This window comes from Dendropsophus ebraccatus, chromosome 7 (assembly GCF_027789765.1).
Source record: "Dendropsophus ebraccatus isolate aDenEbr1 chromosome 7, aDenEbr1.pat, whole genome shotgun sequence".
Lineage (NCBI taxonomy): Eukaryota > Metazoa > Chordata > Amphibia > Anura > Hylidae > Dendropsophus > Dendropsophus ebraccatus.
The window spans coordinates 140,812,256-140,837,451 of NC_091460.1; the positions used below are offsets into that span (position 1 = coordinate 140,812,256).

The following is a 25,196-nucleotide window of genomic DNA, read 5'->3' on the forward strand; positions in this document are numbered from 1 at the left end:
TTTGTCAATAAATGGCGGCCATCGACTAAATTTTAACAGTGTGAGAACATAGCCTTTCTGTGTTTCCAACACACTTCTGGTTTTGTTTGTAAAATACTGAGCAAAACTACTGTGGGGGGGGATATAGCCTAATTCTATATTTACACACTGATAAATAAAAGAAAAATACAGCAGTAATTTTGAGGTAAAAATACGGACGTATTTTCAATATAATAATGCGCTCCATTGAAGTCGATGGGAAATCAGACAGCAGTGCACACACAGTATAGAAGAAAAAGCATAATTAATTGCTTATTATTTACCACCTGCTTCTGCAAAATTTGGTTATTTCCATCTTTTTACGCATTGTTTTTGTTTTGTTTTTTACAATGTGTGAACCTAACCTCAAACTGCTAAAATGTACCTGCTGCCATATTGTAAAGCGCAGACTGAACATTGTGCTCTCGTGACAAGTTGTGTTAAATGACAAACTCACTCTTTCTCTCCTGACTAACTGAGCTGTAGACAAGATTTCAACCAACGTACCGAACTGATGTAGCAGAACCGAGTTGTCACTTACTACAACTCATCAAGCTCTGCTATGTCTGTGTCCCATAATAAAGATGATGAATATTTATGGATGGATTTTACTTTGTATTGTTGATGACTTGCAGTATATTCCAAATTTTTTTTATTAGCTAATTTGTAAGAATAACATACGAGATAGTGAGAGGACACAGACTGGGCCGGCATTAGGTTTTATCCTATCTGCTCAATAAAAGCAGTGATGGAATCTAGAGAATTAGACTGTCTGTGCTCTGGCAACGAGAGCCTTAAAACCTGACCTTTCATGGTCCCTGAGTAGTGGAGATGGGAAGCACTCAGCTCGAGAAATAAAACCTGTCGAGATACTACAATAACAGTGAAAGATGGGAAACAATATATATCTGTACACAAGCCAAGAGAAACAAGGAGCTGTTCATTCAGCACCACCATGGAATTATCATGTTCATGATAGATCAAACAATTAGAGCGAGCTGAAAAGCTGCAGCCAGCTCAAAGGACAGTATGATAGATAAAAAAGAAAAAAAAATATAAGACTGTTTTAGGCTGATTGATGGCCGTTGTTTTTGTTTGTTTGTTTTCTTTCTGGATAGCCATCTTTTTAAGGCTATGTTCACACACAGTATTTTCGCTCAGTGTTTTTCAACCAAAACCAGGAGTGGATTAAAAACACAGAAAGGCTATGTTCACCCACTGTTGAAATTTAGTGGATGGCCATCAATTGACGGCAAATAGCGGCCGTTACTTCAAAATAGTGTGAGAACTTAACCTTTCTGTGTTTTTTAGTCTGCTCCTGGTTTTGGTTGAAAAATGCTGAGCAAAAATACTGTGTGTGAACATAACCTAAAGCAAAAATATGTCTGTATTATGCAAATTACGGACATAATTTGCATAATACAGCCAGACGTAGGGCCAAAAAGACACGATGTACAGATTTAGCCATTGTTTTACAACAGAGTAAGCCCAGTTCAACAGAAATGCTTATGCGTCAATTAAGTCCCAACTATAGGCAGTGATTTTTGTGAACAGCATAGTAATAATAATAATAATAATAATAATTATATATATATATATATATATATATATATATATATTTTTTTTTTTTTTTTAATATAGCCATAAGAGTTTTCTGCAGGATGAGGCTATGTTCACACAACGTTTTTTTTAGCTCCGTTTAAAATGACGCCTGTCATTTTGAGTCTAAAATAACGGACGTCATTTAGCAGCCTGGCCTTCCCTTAGTGCAGTGACTGGTGTTTGTACATTATTCTAGTTTGGTTACTAATTGGACTTTGGATGCGGCTGAATTGAAAAGTCCATTGAATTTAATAGTAAAAACGGAGAAAAACTGCATGTGAACAAGTAATAAAAAACGTCCGCTGTTTGCAAAAGACGTCCGAAAATAATGATCATGTTCATTATCTTGACGTCTTCGGTAAAAACGTTCATTATTCAATACATTGTGCGCATTGGAAGTCCATCTTTCCATTGACTTCAATGCATTGCCATTTCAGTCAGTTAAGTTGCGGCAAAGACTGACTTTTTTTTAAATGGCGAAAGCGGACGCCTTTTCTGTATTTTTGACATTGTGTGAACATAGCCTTAGTTGTATTTCTAATGTTACTTTTAGATATTCCAGATAATATATTAAAGAACTTTCCAGATATTTGAACTAAACCCAGTGAAGCTCAAACACCCCTGATGCTACAGTTCAAATAAAATTTGGGCCGGTGGTTTTTATACTACATATATATATTTTTATATATTCTCATGTATTAGAAAATATAACAATGCCAGACATTTTTCGTTGCTTTCATACTTCACAGTTGCCTCTTCAAGGTGAATCGATACCAATGGGGAGAACCGGCACTAGCATTTCTCCAAACTACAGAAATAGTTTAATCCACAGATTTTCTAATTTCAAGGTAGACTTACAGGTCTATGTGTGTATGCTGCACACTCAATAGGTTTAGTTCATCCCTTGATAACATTAACTTCAGACGTGCCTTAATCCATCCTCAAGCAAAGTATGAATTATTTCTTATGTTTGAAACAGACTATTAAATGGGTCTATGATCGTCACTCTGAATCTACCAGTGCCGTAATGTAAATCATACTTGTTATTTTTTTTAACACTTAAAGCAATGTCATTTGTATGTATAAAGTATTCAAACATTTATGAAGATGGAATGTTAGCGCTTATATTTCCCTTTATAATTCTAGTTGAATTTGAAAGAAGAAGGTTTAGATTCAATAATTATTTTAATATCTTAAAGCGAATCAACCATCAGGTACATCCGCTTTAAGTGTTGAACATGAATAGAACAGCGCCAACATGGAGATGATGGTCTGGCGGCCCTTTTTTTTTATTATTACGGCCCAGTACCTGAACACAGCGCCAGTCTATTACCGCGCATTGGCCCGGGCTAAGGCAGTGGAGGCCCCAGAGGGTGGACACCCCCACCCCTTTATAAAGCAGCTTAATTGATTCTAATAATGTAGTAGTGCTCAGTGATGGACTGGCAACATGCACGTGAAACGGCCCCCGGTTCAAAAAAAGGATCATGGGACAGGCTTCCTCACACCTGTACCATTCTGATCATGTGCAACACTTAAAGCGAATGTACCTGATATTATTATTATTATTATTATTATTATTATTATTATCATCATCATCATTATAATAGTTCCTTTATTTTATCATTGTTACTAAAATGGAGCTCACATAAAAATAGATATAAGATATAACACATACACCTGTACTGCTTATAGCCAGCAATAGTACGTTGCCCCCTATGATTTGCTAAATATTTATTGCAATTTATTAAGATGGTATAATATCAGTGACATATACCAGTCTGTTTGTGTACCACATTTTGAAATCTATACCAGCTACAAAATACTGTAGATTTTCACTATCTTTTGTGCCATTTCTTTTAGTGTAAACTGTAACATCAAAGGGATTTCAGCAAGCCCTAACTGGATCCAAGACCACTGTCCCTGCTTCCTTGATGTGCTAACATATCCCTCCACATGACGTACCTATAGTGCTGATAGACTAACTGGCCCTAGCATTACCGGGGCCATCCTAACCCCCCTCCGGGATGCTGATCGGCTGCTCGGCACACCATCAGTAGACAAAGCAAATTTAGAGCTCCTGTCCCATCTCCAGGAAGAGTCAGTCGCTGCTAGAGTATGAACAGGCGGGTTCCTAACAGTAAGGGTGCGCAGCACCCGGGGAGAAGTAGACCGCAAGAGGAGGCCTGCAGCCTGGCTAGGTAATGTAAATCTGCAGCCACCGGCCGCGCAACACTATTACACGTAGCGATGCACGGTCGGTGCCCAACAATTATAGGTTCAAACCTATATCAACAATCAGCCGATCGTGAAACTTGCACAAAATATTTCAACTTTTTTACAGCAAAAAAAGGCTGCAGCTATAAGTAGCTCATTTTTCGACGCACATAGTCATAGTATGGCTGAGATCATGAATAGATACAGTACATGGTGCCATGAAGAGAAGTAATAAACTAAGTCATATCTTGCCTTTATTCCATCATTTCCGTCATTTAATAACATGAAACTGCTGGGAAAGGACATTAGAGTATTGACAGGAGTATTGACATGTTATTCTTGGAAGACCAATGACCGGCTCGCCTGCTTCTTGTTAGATTAGGTTTTTTGGAAGCTAGCCACTCTGCAAAGTATATTGTACTTCTAATCTAAATCAGCTCATGGATAGTGGGCAGAGCTTGAGAATTTGTTGTGCCGGTCATTTGTGTTATTTTCTAAGAGACATTGCTGGGAAATAAACCATCTTAGGACTGTTCTGTAATGTATTTTCCTCTGCAACATGGGCAGAGAACACTGTATAGATATATGGTATCATCCTGGTGCTTTTTGTAGCATTCCAGTATACTTAGGTCATAAGTGGACCATAATGCACTGTCAAAGTGGTATAAAATAGGATAGCAACAAACACAATAAAAAGTTTATCCAGCTTTTAAGAATTGACGGTCTATTCTTAGGATAGGCTATCAATATAAAATTGGGGGCAGTCCAACTCTCCGTACCCGTCTGTTTGAAGAGGCCATGGCTCCCAAGGCTTTACAATTGTACTTTCAATCTTTCTACTTAAGTATTTGTAGTGCTTGTGTAAGGTACAGCAGCATTTTCCCATCCCAGTCGATTGGACAACCCCGTAATACCTTGCACCACAATGAGTACAGCATTTAAGAATATAAACTAGCTGACATGAACACTGAAAAGGCTTTACAATTCATACAAGCACTGTGGCAAACAACTGATCATCAGGGCTGCTTAAATGGGTTACAAAAACATGACCACTTTCTTCCAGAGACAGCACCATTCTTGTCTATAGTTTGGGTGCAAGTTTTGTAACTCAGTTTCATTGAAGTGAATGAGGCTTAATTGCAAACCACACCTGAACTGGAGACAAGAGTGGTGTTGTCTCGGGAAGAAAGTGGCCATATTTTTGTAGCGCTGGATAACCCCTTTAAAAGTTGGACCACCACCAATCCGTAAAATTTGTGAGCAATTTTTTAAAGTGGATAACACCATTGAAACTAAGAAGATTAACGAGCTAATGTACAGATTTAGTCCTTTGGATCTTTCTGGAAGGGGGCATAAAATGTTCCCCGTGCTCCCCAATAAAAAGGCTCTCTGAGGTTACTTTTGTGCAATGTACTTCTTGGTGAGAGATTGTTGACTGTTTTCCCAGCTGACCAACTTTAAGGGAGCCACATCAATGTTCTGGATAAGCTGTTAGGAGGTGTTGGGATGAGTGGTTACGTGAGGGTATAAACACATGGTAAACAGGCTCTAGGTGACCCAGAAAGACCACCAGTAGAAACAATCATTTCATTCAAGCAGCTCCACAAACCCTTGCCTCTACTCAGACCATTTCCTTGTGCTTAACAGATGGAAATTTGGTGTCCCAGAAACCAATACATGTCCTGCCATTAACAACACGCCACCATTGCCTTTCTTGAAAGTGGTGTTGTATGCAAGAAATCTGAACTGCTACTGAGCGGAGCTGCATTGTATTTCAGCTAAGAGCCCAGGTCCTATTTGTGTTTTTACTATGGAGACCTCGTAGTGAGCGCTTCATTCCTGTCTTTGCTGTGGAGTGACACACTGCCCTGACTGCAGATGTGATGATCAATGGAGTTATCACATACGACAGCCAGTCACCGATAGTAGTGATCCCAGAGACAGTAACAGCTTAGCAATAAGTCCAGGAAAATCTGTGCCCACATGTGTTGCCAGCTGCTCATCTACAACATCGGAGGACAAATGTGAGACAGAATGCCATACAGGACTTGTATGCATCCATGCCCAACTGCACATAATTTTTTATCCAACCTTGAGGCAGCTCAACAGAATACGAGAGCCTCCTTTCATTTGAACAGTTCCCCCCCCCCCCAATAAACCTATCCTTTTACTCTAATACCCTGTTTCCCCCTAAAAAAATAAAAGAAGGCAGTGTCATATTAATTATTGCTTCCATAGATGTTGTAGGTCTGTAACGTTCACCCACAGCAGTTCCTGGATCATTTGTACAGCAGGGATGGAATTACAACTTCGAGCCACCAGGGGGAGCTCACCACAGCACACTGGTACAGCACAGCAGGGACAGCGTACGGTATGGTGGCAGGTGATGAGATAACAGCAAACTGTGTGCTGCTCTACATTCGGAAGTAGGGGACAAAGTGGATGACGGCAGGCAGCAGGCCTCTTGATGCCTTGTCTGTATATTTACAAGTGAAAACCGCAGAAAGGGAGCCTCAGGGTTGGTGACAGGTGACCATCTTCATGTCTAGCATGCAGATGCTCTGCAATAAACTGTAAAGGTAGGGGACAACGGCAGCAGGCCAGAAAGAATCACAGCTGTATGTCTTGGTGTTCTGTTCGTTGGGCATGCTTCCAAACCAAAAGAAATTGCTAGGTCTTACTTTTGGGGGAGGCCTTATATTTAGCAATGAAGCAAAACCTCTACTTATTTTCAGAGGACTTCTTATTTTCATGGAAACAGGGTATTGCAATCACTTACATATAATATTATTAAATTAACACATACTGTATTAAAGTTAATTCCATCTTGGTGCATTGTTTTTGTCAGTAATGTACACTAATTCTTCTATGTGAGCTTGTGGTCCACATTACAACAGCTATCTCTGGGCCTTATATAGCACCCAGGGCTGGATTCAGGTTCTTGCGGGCCCTTGGGCAACAGAACCTCAACGGGCCCCTCCTCCTTGTCGGGCTGATCTCCAAACTGTGAGGTTGAGGACCTGCAGGTCATGTGATCAGGTCCTTCACCCTCTTCTCTCTCTCTGCAGGTCCTGCTCCTTTCTCCTGTGTCTTTTGATGTTCAGCGCTCACCTGCACTACAGTGAGAGGGCTGAACATCAGAACTCTGGCCCCTAGAGGAGCTGTGGGCCCCAGCACTTGCCCAGGTAAGCCCTGTGCTGACGCCGGCCCTGATAGCACCCCTCCCCATAGGCTGTGATAGGAAAACATAACCACTGTTCTCATACTGAAACATCCCAAGTAGTAGCTGCTCAAATTGAAGTCGTTTTTTTCACATTTCTTAGAATCCTCTAGAATCCCTATAAGTACTCCTTAGTTAAGAGTAATGACCATGTTGTATCTCCTCAACCAGCGCATTTTAATTGACTGACATATTACAATTATCATTGCTGTAAACCACGAAAGTATTTTGAATCGAATCAATTATATTTCTAATGCAATGATTAGCGGCATAATTTTCTATTTTTTTATCCACAAAAAATTAATTTACTATACAATATGAAGCCCTTTTTTCTTAATGAAATATATACAAGCCTGGCCTATTTTCTGGTTCTTTCTCAAAGCGTATCTTTTTATATCTTGTCTTATTTGCCTGTAAAACATACTTTTAACCACAGAATCAATTTACTAACTAGTCTTTTTCCATTATAAATGTGTACACTTGTTTGTGTCCTTCATTACAGTGCTGCCTCTGATGAGCCCATTGCGGATTCTCAGACGATAGAGCTTTACTTCACTTCCAATTAAGCAAATTTAGGTTTTATTAGTCATACCTCTGTTTCAAAAGACTTCATGTCTGGGAAGGAGCCTGAAATAATCAGCCCCTTTCCATCCATACAATCCCAGGGAACAGGCACTAATAAGAAGTGATTTACTTTCCTGCCTCTGAGAGTTAAATACCAGGAGCAGATGCACAAATCTGCCAGTGAAACTGATAACAGCATGATGCTGCATGGCCTTCAAATGCAATAAAATAATGGGAAAAAGCAAAAGTAATGTTACGCTAATGATTTATCATTTTCCTTCTAAGCAACATGGACATGTTTAGGCCTCTAGAGAGCCAAGAAATACTGTTTAAAGGGGCAGTCAATAATGGTTAATAACCCATTGTCATCAAGCCAAAATTATATAAATTCTAGACTGAATTTCATACTAAATATCTACGGATGTTCTTGGTATTTGCAATCCCAAAAAAGACAAATAATAATTACAAGAGAAAAAAAAATAATATACTACATTGGTAACCCTAAAAATTGTAAAAATATAATTATATATATATATATATATATATATATATATATATATATATATACACACATATATATAACTATAGATTCTATTTCATATATAAGGGAATGTTCACGATCAAAGACCACTGGTTCCCCAGCAAAATCAGATGTTTTTGGGGTGACAACATTTAGCCCCATGGTGACACCCTTAAAGAGTTTTCTGGGCATTATATATCTTATCTGGGGAGCCGCAGCTCTCACATATGTAATGAAGGAGGCACACTGACAATTATAGGGTTCTAACCCCTGATGAAGTCACTGCGAGTGATGAAACACGTTGGGTCTACTCCGGGACTTTCATTCTAATGATCCTTGGGTGATATCTTTATAAACTTACTAGTATAGTTATCCTTTATCGTGGTTTTTGCACTTTTTTTATATTTTGCACACAATTTTTGGACTTAGGTTCTTTGTTTACAACATTTCACTTTAAAGTGTATATAGGTTTGGGTATATTGTTTTGCTCTGAATTTTTCCTGTTGAATATAGGAATGTTATTTAGCTGAAAGGTGGGCAACCCCTTTAAACCTAGAAAATGAAAAATATTGTCTACACCAGTGTCATCTGCAAAACATTTACAACAAAAAACATGTTGTCTTGAAAGCTGTGTGCTGTAGGATATGACATGAAATGTATGTGAATATATCATCACCAATAAACACCAATAAATAATTGCAATTACGAACGCAGCAGCTAGAAACAGTAAAAAAATGTTCTTAGCTTACCAAAACAATGACAGCTGGTAAAGGAGTGTGCTTGTGTACATGAATCATAGAAAGGATCTCGGGAAGGTGACCTTCTCGGGAGGCAACGTAGAACATCCTGATAGAATAAACACAAATGTTACAATTAGCAGTACATCCATTTAGCCAGCTTACTTTTTTTTTTAAATAGTTTTTCCAGAATGTATGAATAATCACGATTGCAAACTTTGTTTTACACTGAGCCAAAAAATTTAATCATAACATAAAGTCATCATATATGTATTTTCTAGTATTTAAACAACTACCCTACACAAGTTCTAAAAGTTTTTTTTAAATCACTTCATTTTCCAAAGCCAACTCCTTACTCGATAAAAAAAAAGCTCTATATTGCGCACTAGGGTCTCACTTCTCGGCAATCTGCTGTCCACTGCCTGTTGTTAAAGGAGAAGTCTGGTGATTTCTAAAAGCCGGCAGCCTGCAGAAGGGATGTTATTTCACCCGAGTTGTAGTGACGTTGTGACTCGGGAGAAAATGCCTGTCCCGGCTGATGGACTGGCCGCTCAGCCAACGAGTGACTGAAGATGCTTTCCGCCCTAGCCACTAACTGGCTGAGCGGCCAGTCCATCAACCAGGACATAACATTGACACCCTGGAGATCTCAGAGCCCGGCAGGGTTCTGGCAGCTGATTCCACCGCTCAAGGGGAGAGGTAAGTCAATTTCTACCCTCCTCCTGAAGGCTGCGTTTAGAAATCACCAGACTTCCCCTTCAAAGAGGAGGACCTGTCAACCTGTCAGCATGGATTTGTCATCTAAAGTAAGCCAACATGCAGCTGGGTTCCCTAACCAGGCTTCACTGCATACGTTTTGTATGCATATTCAAATGAATTAGAAGTGCTCAGGAAGGTGATTATGTACGATTTTCGTACAAAAAAAGGGTGGGCAATAAGAGCAATGTCGGACTGGCCCTCCAGAAGACCAGAGAATCCTCCGGTGGGCCCACAGCTTTAGAACCTGCACAGATACTGACTGACTTGTTGTTTCACACTAGTTCTTCATTGGTGGGCCCCCAGGATCATTTCCTCTGGTGGGCCCTAGATACCCCAGTCCGACACTGAGAAAGAGGCATGCTTAGAGATGGATAGGCCGCACTGAGCTGGGAACAAATTCCAGCTTATTTGCATAGGAATCTAAACAGCTATATTTCAGTACTGGAACAGTCAATAAAAAAAACGATTGACTAAGTGAGTGGAAGGTAAGGCTGCCATCTCATTTCTATCCTCCTATTAGATCATAGGCAGCCATCCCACGTGTAAATATCAGGCTTTCTTTTAGTGTATGTATTGCCTCCTGAATGTAATCTTTCCTTTCTTTTAGCTTGTCATCATTAATATTAAATATCAGCAATAGTTCACCTCTTAGTGTGACCCCCTACTTGCCGTGCTGCTATTATTTATTCCTTTCTGCTGACATAGCACCTTGATATCCTAGTGCATTAATAACCTCCTTTCCTTTTCATGTGACATTGATGGTAATATACTATGTAAATCATCCCCTCGCAAGACTCTTCAGTCCATTGTACTCTTACCATTAGGTTATGTTCACACAATGTACTTCTTATGAAAAGAACGGCCATTGTTTTCCATTAAACAACGGCCATTCTTTTCATACTGCAATGAAATGCATTAAAGTCAATGCAACAACGGCCATTGTTTTCCCACAATGTATTAAACGACGGCCATTGTTGACACTCAAAATGGAAAACAACGTCCTTTTTTTTTTTTTTTTATAAAAAGTATGCCTTACTGTGTCATGGTATAGCAATGAATAGTAAGTGCTTTCCTATGACTTTCCAGACAAGTAAGGGAAAGAAGTCCCTGTATGAGTAATGCTGGCAAAAAGAGCCCAGCTCTGGTCCCATGCCCTAAGAGAATGGGAAATAGTTCTGCATCACAACAGCAGGGAGAGCACTAAAATCCCTATTAATACTCTGAAGAGTAAGGCTATGGTCACACACTGTATACCAACGGCTGTTGTTATACTGGCCGAACACAGGACAGTGTTGTATGTGTTCGTACGGAACAGTGACCGTTATTGATTGACATGATCATTATATTGCACGGCTGCACTGAACAATGGCTGTTGGTGCGGCGTGTGCATGAAATGGCCTGCGTTGCATTGATTTCAATGCAATACCGCCCAGGCAGAAAAGAACAGCCAATGTTTTTATTGTTAAATTACCCCCCTTTCCCATTTTATAAATAAAACACATAAAAGTAATAAAATAAACATATTATAAGTCACAACGTTCATAATCGTCCACTCTATTAAAATAGAACAATATTATTATCGCATGGTGAACTTCGTGAACAAAAAGCGATAAAAAAATGCCAGGGTCACTGATTTTTTATTAATTTTTATATTTAAAAAAATAAAATAAAAAATGATCAGTACATCCCATCTAAACAAATATGATACTAATAAAAACTAGAGATCATGGCGCAAAAACGATGCTGCAAACAGCCCCATAGGTGAAAAAATAAATGCACTATAGGAGTTACAATAGGGCAATTTTCAATATATCTATTTGCAAAAAACTGTTAATAACAATAGTAAAATATTAGAAAAGCTATATAAAATGCATATCGCTGTATTCAGACCGACCTATAGAATTAATATAAAAATTTCAATTTTAAAGTGCATTACGTAAACACGGAACCCCCCAAACTTTGCGTAATTGCATTATTTGTCCCAAATTCACCCATAAATGATATTTTGGGGTTCTGTCATTTATTTTATGGCAGATTGAAAGGCTGCATTACAAAGTACACCTGTTCCTGAAAAAAAAAAAAAAAAACAGACCTCACATGGCCCTGTAGATGAAATAAAAGAGTTAGAACTCCTAGAAGCCGAGGAGGAAAAAATGAAAATGCAAAAACATAAATTGTCGCCGTCCTTAAGGTCATTTTTGGCTCTGTCCTTAAGGGGTTAAAGTGTTCTAAGAATAATAATATTTCTTACCTAGAAACAGCAAAAACCCCACCATTCATTGAGCCAAAACAAGATAAAGCAACAAAAATTGGCACAGCGAGGGAAAAGTTTCCCAGGAGACGTTCTGCATATGTCTGAAAAGAGATGAATAGAAGAAATGTCATTTTAATTTGAATTTATTCTGCTGGAGGTTATTTACTGAAGGACATTTGACATGTATACTTCAGATTTAGGTCCATTGTTAGCCCAATTTCTAGTTACACTGTACATGTCTCACAATTAAGTCAAGCAGAAAGATCAATGTGTATCTGGCTCTTTGTTAAAACCAATATGATTTGTCTAGATATTTATTCAACTTATTCTTACTGCACTGCAGAATGTATTATTAAAGTCTTCTTTAAATCTAAAGGAGTCATTTTCTTTCCAAGGAGAGTGGCATTAAGATATATTTGGTCTTCGAACCAGTTAAGAAATAACATTTACAGTACAGTCTGATGAATCTAACCTGCTGATATTTCCCTATTGCACAGGACACGCTGAGGAGGAAGGTATGTGTCTTATAGTATGTCTCCTATATTACCTTCCTCCTTGGCCGTTCTGGACCGCCCCTTTCTATGGATAATAAATGGAATGGGCCGGATCGGTGCTATGGGGGTAGGCAGTGCTCCTAGCAGTCTTACCGGATCATGAATCAAACTACCTATTGCACCGAAACAGCTTCCTCTGTGCCGTTCCGGTGCAGTTAGTAGTTTGCTTCACGGTTTGGTAAGACTGTAAGGAGCACTGCCTGCCCCATAGCGCCCATCTGCCCCTCTCTAATTATAATAAATAGCAGAGGCTGACCAGGAGCATTCAGGATCGGCGCTCCGGCAGTGTTCCTAACGGTCTTACCGGACAGTGCAGCCAACTGCTAACTGCACCAGAACAGCGCTGAGGAGGAAGGTAAGAGACATACTATAAGAGACAAACCTTCCTCCTCTGCGTCTCCTGTGCAATAGGGACATATCAGCAGGTTAGAGTTCTCTAATCTGCTGATAGTTCCCCTTTAAAATATAGTATAGAAGTATGACAAAGTGATTTTGAGAAGAGAAATCTGTTGGTTATATAGCTGCCTCCTTACCACAGCAACTGCACTGGAGAGAATCAGCTCTTCTGCTGAAATGGTGGTATAGTAGGCCACATTGGTTAAGACATATCCGACTGTTACAATCGCCATCGATATACATATTGCAAGAGGTATGTTTCTGATGAAAAGAAGGAAAAGAAAATGTTAGAAAGGCTACATTCATTACATAACATTACACTGCCAGAATAAAATGTTAACTGTTATGATTAGGGATGATTGAACTTCGGGAAATCTTAGGTTTGATCGAACTCGAACCTTTTTGAACATTCAGCGTTTGATCCCTGATGCCTTCCCGTTCCTTGGGGAAGGTGGAGACAGCCCTAGAACCACCTGGAAAAAAGGGATACAGCTCACTACCTAGGCTGTATCCCTGTTTTCCAGGCGGTACTCCGGCAGTCTCCACCTTCCCCACGGAACAGGAAGGCATCGGGAATCAATTGCTGAATGTTCGAGAAGGTTTGAGTTTGATCGAACCTAAGATTTCCCGATGTTCCATCATCTCTAGTTATGATATCAGACGGTAAATAAAATAGACACTTGAGAGAGAACAGGGCAGGGAATCTATGTCCATGAAGCCAGAAGAAACCGGTAGAAGGTAACTCTCATTTCTCAGAACTCAATTAAGGGTTGCAATGCTGATAAGAAAAAAAAACAATACCTGCACATAGCGTTAGGTTTTCTCATCTCAGAATTATTCTTTAGTTATAACCCACTCATCGCGATGTCTTCAACTAAGACCTCGAAGACAGTCTATACTTATAAGACATTATAACTATTCTTGATTGATGAAACATTCTCCTACATTCTGGATTTATTTCCAGATCATTATAGCCATAAGGTCACACTACTTTTCTTTTTCATTTAATTGAATTCACTATTCTAGCAAGATAATAATAACCCAATTAGTATTGATGCTCAGAGCAATTAATAAGCCTAAATGAAAGACGTCATTAAAGAGTTTCTTTAAACTGTTTAAGAAATAACAGGGTAGAGATAACTAGTCAAAAAAAAATCTTAAAGTGAACCAATCATTAATAAGTCACTATAACGATGAGGAAACATGCTGCTATATGACCCAGCACACTTCTGAAACACATGCCTGTAGTTTGTGTCCCTGTCTGGTAAACTTCTCGCCAGACTCGCACTCTATGTAAATGATCCCTAAATAGTAATCTGGGCGTCCTCTCTTTAGCAACTAGTCACAGTCACCAGGCGTGTCAGGACTGTAATCCCACCCCTCTGGACGTGATTGAAGGCTCTGTAATTTCATTACGTCACACAGAGGCTGGCCTTTGCATCAGCCGCTCGCCTCTCTGTCATGTAAAGAGATTATAGAGCCTTCAATCACGTCCAGAGAGGTGTGATTACAGCGCTGATACACCTGGTGACTGTGACTAGTTGCTAAAGAGAAGACGCACAGTTGGGGATCATTTACATAAAGCGTGGGACTTTTATAAATGTAAGTTTAGTCTATATACTAGCCAGAATCCTACTCCACACTGATGAGGGGCAAATACCCCAAAACAGCTGTCTGTGGATGGATACCTTGCTTGGGTAGTTTCCTTGATTGGAGTCATTTCTTGGCTTGGTTGGTCCTTCCCGGAGGAGGTTTGGCTAGTTCACTGACATCAAGACACATGATGGTGTCTCTGCAGTGTTCTTTTGCATAATTGATTTCCCAGGGAGCAATGTTCTAGAATACACTGATGTCGAGACACATGATGGTGTCTCTGCGGGGTTTTGGTTGATCTCCCTGAGGTCAGCCAGCGTCCTTTTGCATGCACTTACTAGGCATTGCTCCCACTAGCCAGAATCCTACTCAACACTGATGAGGGGCAAATACCCTGAAACAGCTGTCTATGGATGGATACCTTGCTTGGGTGGTTTCCTTGATTGTACAAATTCCTTGGCTCGGTTGTTCCTTCCCGGAGGAAGGTCTGGCTAGTTCACTGATGTTGAGACACATGATGGTGTCTCTGCAGTATTCTTTTGCATACTCTATATACCAGGCAGGGAGACGGGCTACAGGGATATGTTCCAGGTGAGTGCTGGGTCATGTAGCAGCATGTTTTCTTAGCGTTATGGAAATTTTTGAAGTGATTGGTTCCCTTTAAGAGACACTATTATTAATCATAAAGAAATTCATTACCCTGTATCCTTCAGTTCACATGGAAGCTAAACCAGTTCCTCAATGTCAGAGGGAATGTACAGTTCCATCAGTAATTTAAGTTTCACACATGGATAGAACAGCACTGGCACGGAGAAAGCCGGTGCCACGGTCCTTTTATTTGAACTGCAGCCTGGTTCTCGCATACAGCTCAGTTCTATTATCATTAATTCTAATAAAGCCACGTCATTGGGGGGGGGGGGGGGGTCCTCCCACTGGGGGTGGGCTGGCTTGCCTCCAGTGCTTCACCCCCAGCCGGTGCCGAGGAATAGACCATAGGCCATATGCAGGAACTGAGGCGTGGTTCAAAGAAAGGACGGTGGCAACAGCTTCTCCGCACCAGCACCATTCTACGAATCCATGTACAAATCTTAAAGCAAATGTTCTGATGGTACATTTGCTTTAAGACCTTAAAATTACCTCAATATCTCTAATTCCTTACAGCAGAGGTGTAACTGGTGGCTTCTACACACCAATGGGAAATCTATAACATGTTTTCCATCCAACATTTATAATGATACTTTCTCCTTACGGGGTATTGGTACCTTGGAGCCCACTCACACATAAGGGCCTTGGTGGGGCATATTCCTCTAAACACCCATACTGTAGTTATATACTGTATCCTGTGAGTGTGATGCAGGGAGGAGGGCTTAGATAATGCGAGTAACTGCAGCAATAAATAGATTTCCAGTAGAATAGATAGATAGATAGATAGATAGATAGATAGATAGATAGATAGGAGATAGATAGATAGATAGGATTTTGTTTTTGTTTATTTTGAGTCAAAAATTTTCAATTCCCATGTGTATATATAGCGCCGTGCATCTCTGAATATTTACTAATTTAATAATGTCTTTAATAATGTCTGTTTTAACAGAAGTGCTGAAAACACAAAGAATAAAATAGGTAAGTGTGGAACCATTAGGAAAGATACAGCACGGAAAGCTGTTAAGCAACTGACCTTTCTTATCACTGGAAAACTCGGGTCATCCTTCCTGACTGCAAACTATAAGCTCCCTGAGGAAGAACAACCACTTTGCTGGCGACTTATCAAAAATCACTTCCTATGAAAATGGAAATCTGAAGACAATAATGAAATGCTTTTTTTTTTTTTTTTTTTGAGTACTATGTATTTTACAAGCTGTGCTTTTGTCCTGTATACTGACAGGTAACAGCAAGCCCATGGTAAGCTTCAGTCATCCAAGAAAGTCAAAGCAGTCATACTATACATCCCGCAGAAGGTGTGAAGTGTCCCAAATTCAGATAATGTAACAACCTACTAAGAGTAATCCGCACACCTGTTCTTATCTGTTATAGAAAATCACTATCTGAGGAAACAATGTCAGACACATAACAAGATGACCGGGATCTGACTGCTAAAAAGAGATGAGCAAACCGAATCTTAGGAACCAAGATTTGTTACAAACCTAGCAAAAAGTACCAAACCAAACTCTTTGCAAAGTTCGTAATGAGTTCATTAAGATGGTGGCCCGATGATGCTTTCCTACACTCAGCCGATCATTGGCTGCTATGTCCCATCTCAGTCAGTCAGTAAGGAGTGACAACCCAACTCAGCCAATCATTGACTGACGGACTACCAGACAAATCACCGCCAGTGATTGGCAAGACGAGAGTAACAGCCACTCAACCAATCACTGGACAGGGCACTGTCTCATCTTAGTCAGTGATTGGCTGGAGGTGGGTATGGGGGACTCCGGAGACCAGAGAAGGAGGACACTGGGGGGGGAAGTGGGGTGAAGACGGGTAAGTATTGATGATGAGCAGACTTGCTGAACCACTCTTAAACAGCTAAAAGCCTGCAATTTTTTAGCTGTGTAAGTGCGGTTTGTTTAAGGTTCAGTTTGGATTGACCATTTTATGATTACTTTTGTATTACAGAGATCTGCATTGTGTCCACGTTGTGAGATCGTTCTACTGTAGGGCAGCCCACTTCTTACTACCATTTCTAGGCTAGGTTCACACTATGTAAAAATGCCAAAATAACTTATGTTGTTTTTGAAATAATGGACATTACTTCTTCAATGATGGCCGTTGTTGTTAAATACATCAGTCATTTATATATAGTGTGAACCTAGCCCTAGGCTGCCATGTCTCCTCTACTTCTGTTAGTGGGATGCATTCTTAGGCTATGTTCACATGTCGTATGAGACCGGCCGTTCTGTGACCCGGCCAGGTCACGGAACGGCCAGTCTCTGGCCAGATCATCGCGGCCGGTACTTACTGTAAGCACCGTCCGGATGATCTTTCCGGCCGCAGAGCTCTGATGCGGGCGCATCAGCGCGCACCCGCATCAGAGCTTCCCATAGCACACAGTGAAGCAAGCGTCCGGAGCCACTTGCTCCACAGTGTGCACTGACAGGGTTTCCTACGGCCACAATTCATTGAATTGCGGCCACAGAAAAATGACATGTCAGTTATTTGCGGGGCCACACGGGATCCCAGTTGGAGCGTATACGATGTGTATACGCTCCAGCCGGGATCCTATTGAAAGTAACGCATTGTTCCACCCCGCAAAAACTATGGCCGTTGTTGCCATCGGCAACAACGGCCGTAGTTTTACGTAGTGTGAACATAGCCTTAGTCCTGAAGCCTGTTATATGGCATCACACAAATATTATAGAAAACAGAATGTGTGCTGTGAAGCCCAAAGGTATAACTTCTACTCAACCTACTGAAAGGCAGATTTCTACTGAAAATTATTCCAACCCTTGAATAAATTCATACCACACACCCCTGAATGACTTTATACCCCAGACACTGAATAAATTCATCCCCTTAAAGAAATTCATATTCAAATTCAAGCTCTTAAGCATCCATTTTTTTTTCCTTTTCACTTTCTAGAAGCCATAATTCTTGCCTTTTTTCATCTACAGACCCATGTGAGGACTTTTTTTTTTATTTTTTTTTAAACAGGTGCAATGTACTTTACAGTGACAAATTTCAATTTGTGGTTCGGTAACAATGGCATGCTATCTGTGTGATGTTTTCTGTATGTTTTCTGTTTTCTGTATGTGAAGCTATACTAATGGAAATATTTGGAATTTTTCCTGGGATTGCTGGCTTCTTCTCTACATTGTCTTGGTGATAGCTTGCACTTTCGTGCACCAGGAGGGCGGATTGTTGCAGGTCTTGTGAGCTGAAAAACTTCTACTACTTTTAAGAGACTGCTACAAAGCCATATTAAGATTGCTTATTTGGGTGACTGTTATTCTATTGCATAGCATTGATCAGTGATCTCAGGCTGGTACAGAGGCACTACGGCTGGTACAGAGGCACTACGGCTGGTACAGAGGCACTAGGGCTGGTACAGAGGAACTGAGGCTGGTACAGAGGCACTATGGCTGGTATAGAGGCAGTACAGCTGGTACAGAGGCACTATAGCTGGTACAGAGGAACTAAGGCTGGTACAGAGGAACTAAGGCTGGTACAGAGGAACTAAGGCTGGTATAGAGGCAGTACAGCTGGTACAGAGGCACTATAGCTGGTACAGAGGCACTAAGGCTGGTACAGAGGCACTAAGGCTGGTACAGAGGCACTAAGGCTGGTACAGAGTAACTATGGCTGGTACAGATGCCCTACGGCTGGTACAGAGTAAATATGGCTGGTACAGAGGCACTAAGGCTGGTACAGAGGCACTTTGGCTGGTACAGAGGCACTAAGGCTGGTACAGAGGCACTTTGGCTGGTACAGAGGCACTAAGGCTGGTACAGAGGCACTTTGGCTGGTGCAGATGCCCTACGGCTGGTACAGAGGCACTACGGCTGGTACAGAGGCACTAAGGCTGGTACAGAGGCACTATGGCTGGTACAGAGGCACTACGGCTGGTACAGAGGCACTACGGCTGGCACAGAGGAACGGCTGGTACAGAGGAACTATAGCTGCTACAGAGAAACTATAGCTTGTACAGAGGCACTACGGCTGGTACAGAGGCACTACGGCTGGTACAGAGGCACTATAGCTGGTAAAGAAGCACTATGGCTGGTACAGTGGCACTAAGGCTGGTACAGAGGAACTATAGCTGGTACAGAGGCACTACGGCTGGTACAGAGGCACTACGGCTGGTACAGAGGCACTATAGCTGGTAAAGAAGCACTATGGCTGTTACAGAGGCACTACGGCTGGCACAGAGGAACTGCCGCTTGTACAGAGGAACTATAGCTGGTACAGAGGCACTACGGCTGGTACAGAGACACTACGGCTGGTACAGAGGCACTATAGCTCGTAAAGAGGCACTATGGCTGGTATAGTGGCACTACGGCTGGTACAGAGGCACTATAGCTGGTACAGAGGCACTATGGCTGGTTAAGAAGCTTAGTAGAGTCCTCTGGCAGCCACCAGACACTTACCTAGCAGGGCAGTGAAGTACCTAAATGTTGTTGTTGCTATTTATCATGATATTTGAATGGTTAAATGACTGGAATCAGCATGATTATGTCACTCAGTGAGTCACTGTGTATACAATGTACTCAAAGGGCCAGCCTGCACACCACAGTGCTCCTTTAAATGGTTAGTTCACAAAGAGATTTGTGCCAGAGATTTGTAAATTACTTCAATTAAAAAAAATCTTTCCATTACTTATCAGCTACTGTATGTCCTGCAGGAAGTGGTGTATTCTTTCCAGTCTGGAGAACAGGAGAGGTTTTCTATGAGGACTTGCTGCTGCTCTGGACAGTTCCTGACATGGACAGAGGTGGCAGCAGAGAGCACTGTGTCAGACTGGAAAGCATACACCACTTCCTGCAGGACATATGCGCTGGGCACTCCACGGAGAGTAGTGGTAGATGGTAGTACCGGGTAGGATCCCGGCCAGCTGCCTGCCAGATGTTATGTCACGATTATGGCACGAGGGGATGCAGCTAACCAGCAGGAACCTGACCATGCGGAGCCCGAGCAATTCTTCGTTGTCCTTAGTCAGGGCACCAATAATTACACCAATGCCAAGTTTCAGAAACAACGGTAGTTGTGTATTTATTATAATGGTGGTAACTAGTAGCAACAGTCTCTCCAGATGCAACCGGGTATAAGGCAATCTTGGATAAGGCAAAGTAATGGGTGATGCTGCAATAGGCTGTGATGATAGTGTACTGAATGATGGGAGTAGTAGTGAGACTGAGGATAAGATGCTGGGCAGTATGAAACTGAGATGAATACTTGCTATTGATGATTAGAGAAGATGATGAGAGGAATTACTGAAGAATGGCACCCAAATCTTGTGGTTAGGATGAGAATCTTGAGGACTTGAGAATAGAACACAGCCAGGAACACTTCTTGTGGAACTGGAGCAGCAGAGACCACGTACCTCTCTCCTGACAGGGGAGAGAGGACACACACACAACCTGTCCCCCTGAAGGTGGAAGACAAGACTGAGGTAGAGAGGAAGTCGCATGGTATCCTCAGCCAAAGCTCGATGGCCATTGGGGTTACCATGGAAGCAGGGGCAGTCACGTGACATCCAGCCATTGCATCATCACACCATTAGGACATATAGGACCAAATATACATGACAGGTACCATACTTGAACACTGGGGGGCGACATAATACCCTTAGGCACTAATAACTGAATATGCATACAAGAAATGAATGGAATAGCAGACCTGAATACTAAAAGAGGTGACACAATACACACAGTTTTGCAGTGGACCATAGCTTTCCAGAACAGAACTGGCTATAATAAAGGTGCAGAGACAAAGTGGCAAATAAATACTCTGTTCTGGGACACTGCACATACAGCAGCTGATAAATACTGGAAGGCTTGAGATTTTTTAATAGAAGTAAATTGCAAATCAATTTTTGGCACCAGCTCATTTGAAAGTGAAATTTTTTGGGTGAAATACCCATTTGAGTAGTAATGTCTGGCATCCTTAGCAGAGCCTACACGCGGTGGCCCTTGTCACAGCTTCCTCTAGTAATTTAAATGTTCTGCCAGGAGACTGACTGACAATCTGGATGGCCCACCACAAATCTGCCCCGCAAGACAGATTGTAAGTCTGGGCCTGATTGGAACTTCTATTTCTAAACCATAAAGGACATTGTTTATCCGCAAGTTTCGGAATTACAATGTGCTAGAAAGTTGTTCTTTACAAATTGCAATGGAAGCTTTTTATAAATGGCCTGTCAGGTAAGAACAATGCTTCATTCATCCTTTCCGTGATTTGTATGATGATATTACAAAGGTCAGGCCGTAAACTAATTACAAATATTATCTATCAAAGCTTATACCGGCCTATGTTTATGACGAATGACAATTGTGTGTCATGTGAAAAATGTCACTATATAATGGTTATTGTGTTGTTTTTTTTTGTTGTTAGTTTTGTTTTGTTTTTTCTTCAGTCTCCGTAGGATCATAAATAAAAGTACATTTGCAAGAGGAATTTGTAGAAATAGAGAGCAGCTCAGAGGTGAAATGGAAAGGGTGGAACACTAGGGAACTATATGTTCCTATTAGTGAGGAATTAAGTTTACAAAGAATGGACAGGTAATATAATTGGTAAAAGTAAAAAATAAACAAATAAATAAATAAAATCATAATAATAAAATAGGACAGATAAAAAAAACAACAATTAAACTGTTACAGGAAATTTTATGCTCATTTTACATTTGCACACCGAGGTGTTAATCTAAAGTTAAGAAGACCGTATAGCTGTTAAAGTGTTACGTTAATACTTTCATTCATTCTGTCTGAAAATCAATCAAACAAACTAACAAATAAAATAAAAATATTGTTTTCTGTTATTAAAGGGGTAGTTCACAAAAACATTCTTTCAAATCAACTGGTGCCAGAAAGTGGTAGAGGTTTGTAATTTGCTTCGATTAAAAAATCTCAGGTCTTCCAGTACTTCTATGGGCATTTTCTACTGTTCTGGGCAGTTCCAGTAATGGACAGAGGTGGCAGCAGAGAGCACTGTGTCAGACTGGAGAAAATACACCACTTCCTGCAGGACATGTAGCGGCTTTTTAATGGAAGTAAATTACAAATCTCTGGCACCAATTGTTTTGCAAGATTTCTTTTTCTGTTTTCTACCCCTTTAAACCTTAACAGGTGTTCAAGGTTGGAAAGTTTTTAGATACAGTATATAACCATGTTCACACAATGTATATTTTCGTAAAAGTATGGCCGTTGTTACCGATTGCAACAACGGCTGTGATTAATATGAAAATATACGTTACGTTGCCATCTATGGAATCCCAGCCGCACACTCCATTGTGTGCAGTGGGGAGTTCGGATGTGGGCTAGCATGGATGCACCCACATCAGAACTCAGTGGCGCTAAAGATCATCCGGCCGGTACTGCAGTACCGGTGGGATGATCTTTTTTGAGACCCGCCATTCTGTGACCCGGCTGGGTCACGGAACGTCCAGTCTTATACAATGTCTGAACATAGCCTATGTCTTTATGCCAGGGGGAGAAGTATCCCCAGCACAAATAAAGGGGGCATGTAGAAAGTCAACATGCCCAAGCCTTCTTTTTGGGGAATCCCTTCCATATTACATTGGTGGTCAATCCTGCTAAAATCGGAGTTTGTTAAAATTTACCCTTCCATCTATGGGCACTTTTCCTAGATCTCAGCTCATTGACCTCCAAGAACATTTGAGAGCAATGAAACATAAACGTACTCTTTGAAAGGTAATTAACTATTTCTGCTTGAGGCTGCATGGTCAGAGTTAAATAGCAAATGTTTTTTAATGTGTTTTATGCAAGTACAAGTAATATGTAATCCATCATAGAGAAAAGTAATGGTTTTTAGAGCTTATACAGTCCGCTATTGGCAGTTCCTGTGGGGCAACACATCATAGCCGGGACCAGGAGATGTCAGAACGTTGAGGCAGGTGAACATGGTTTCTTTTTGATTTTATCAGAATCTTAAAGGGGTATTCCACTGAAATATAACTTGATATGTTACAGCCCATGGTGAGACTAACAATTTATTCCACACTTATTATCTATTCAGTCTCCTTCCTCCAGTTCTCAGTTGCTGCTTTCTGCTGAAAACACAAATCTGTGTGTGAGCTTTTCTCCTCCTCCCTCCCCCCTTCTGATACGGTAACAAAGACGCTGACTGGCTTTATCTGCAACATTGTAGCTTCTTTGTAATGCTGGGAGGGTTAATCCCAATGAGTTCATCAGCAAATCGACCTCAGAATAACCCTCCCAACATTACAAAGAAGCTACAAAGTTGCAGATCAAGCCTGCTAGGGACTTGTTTACATCAGCCGTCACAGAAGGGAGGTGGGAGGAGGGGAGACAGAGAGAAAAGCTCACACATAGATTTTTGTTTTCAGTAGAAAGCAACAGCTCGGAACTGTGGGAAGAAGACTGAATAGATAATAACAAGTATGGAAGGAATTGTTAGTCTCACCATGGGCAGAAACATATCAAAAGTTATGTCTGATTGGAATACCCTTTTAAGCCAATTATATAAATAAAAGTGCCAAAAGAATACCCCTAATGTTCTTTCCATCATACCATACCATGTCAATGTAAGTACCCATAAGGAAGAAAGTACATAATGGTAACCCAAGCTGTTCCTTCAGCTGTAAACTGGCAATAGTGACCTCAATTAAATATCTGACGTATATGACCTCTTACCTTAAAATTCTGGATATTATAATTTTGCTGTGAAATGTTCCGGAATAATATACGGGAAGAACCTTACTTACAGCTATAATACAATTCTATCCGTAAGTCCTTTAAAAGAAAATTCTTCCGACTGAATTTATTTGCCGGCATCAAATTCAAGCCTTGAATTTCCCAGGGGTTTGTGAGGCAGATCAGTAATCATTTTAACGTGATGAAAAGCAGCATTAATTTTTGTCTAAATTGATGTGCCTGGGGATTGTTACCGAGAGGTCATCTTAGAAATTGTTTTGCGTTTGCTTTTATGCACACTTTCAAACTTTAAGCAAAATGGCATTGTCTGCATAAACATACCATTCATTCCCAAAGTTTTTCTCGGTGATTATGCGCGTACTGTACCTAATTGTTTGCAGACAACAGGCAGCAATCAAGGTTATTTATGCAGTACGTAATACCGACTCAGTCTTCATTCTATTTAGTGTGTTTATCTTGCTTGTGTGTGTCCTTGGTGTAGATTCCACAGAGACCCAGCAGGATATTCACAGAAGCTGGCTTTAAGAAAGCTATGCATTTTAATATTGTTTTTCTGGCGATCATAATAAGTATTGAGCAGTTAACCACGATAACATATCCTTTTCCATTAAAAAAATAAAAATAAATACACTGATTTTCTCATGGCGCCTTTTGTGTTCTTGACTATTTCTGCCTTGTCTATTTAAATGTCTGTTTTTGAAAATGGAGACAAGGTATGGAAAGTATGAAAAGAGCCTGCATGCTACTGAATGGTTGATATTTTTTTTGTAGTATAATATAGTAACAGTAGAATCACAGTAGGCATCTGTTCAGTTGAAAAAAAAAAAATGAAAGGATTGATCATTCAAGGGAGGAGGCTGTTTGTTTGTTTTTTAATTCATGAGTGGACAAGATTTTGGCTAGAGGGTAAGGATGGTCCAAACCTGCCAAGGTTTGGGTTCGTATGAACCCAAACGCTCGACATCAGATTCCCGCTGTCTGGCCGCTGCGTGCAGCAGGTGGATACAGCGGGAGGACCGCCTGGAAAACTGGGATACAGAATATGGCTATGGCGGTATCCCAGTTTTCCAGGCGGTCCTCCCACTGTATCCACCCTCTCCACGGAGCGGGCAGATAGCGGGAATCATTGCCGAAAGTTCGGGTTCGTACGAACCCGAACCTCGGCAGGTTCGTACCATCCCTACTAGAGGGGCTGGAAGGGATTTAGAGACAGGTGGGCAAATAAATAAAAGGGTTTTTATCCATCATCAATCAATGATTAGTGAGAACCTGATGCCTGGGAACCACATGAAGCCAGGAATAAGTACGGAGTGTTATTGTCAGGAACCAGGACGTCCATTCGGCCCCTTGCTGACAGCACCCCTAGCTACCGGTCAGCTGGATTTCTAGGGGTGTGGTGGCATTCCTTGATTCTG

The 25,196-nt window shown here is 40.9% G+C and overlaps 1 protein-coding gene across 1 annotated transcript in view; it reads right to left on the reverse strand.

Annotated features, from left to right (window-relative positions):
• SLC7A11 (solute carrier family 7 member 11) overlaps positions 1-25,196 on the reverse strand; it is a 184,779-nt gene that overhangs the window by 40,197 nt on the left and 119,386 nt on the right. Inside the window, exons 8-10 of the mRNA XM_069976836.1 lie at positions 12,979-13,102; positions 11,889-11,992; positions 8,891-8,987 (exon numbers count right to left, since the gene is read on the reverse strand). Coding sequence (XP_069832937.1) covers positions 8,891-8,987; positions 11,889-11,992; positions 12,979-13,102 — 325 coding nt within the window. The remainder of the gene's footprint in view (positions 1-8,890; positions 8,988-11,888; positions 11,993-12,978; positions 13,103-25,196) is intronic.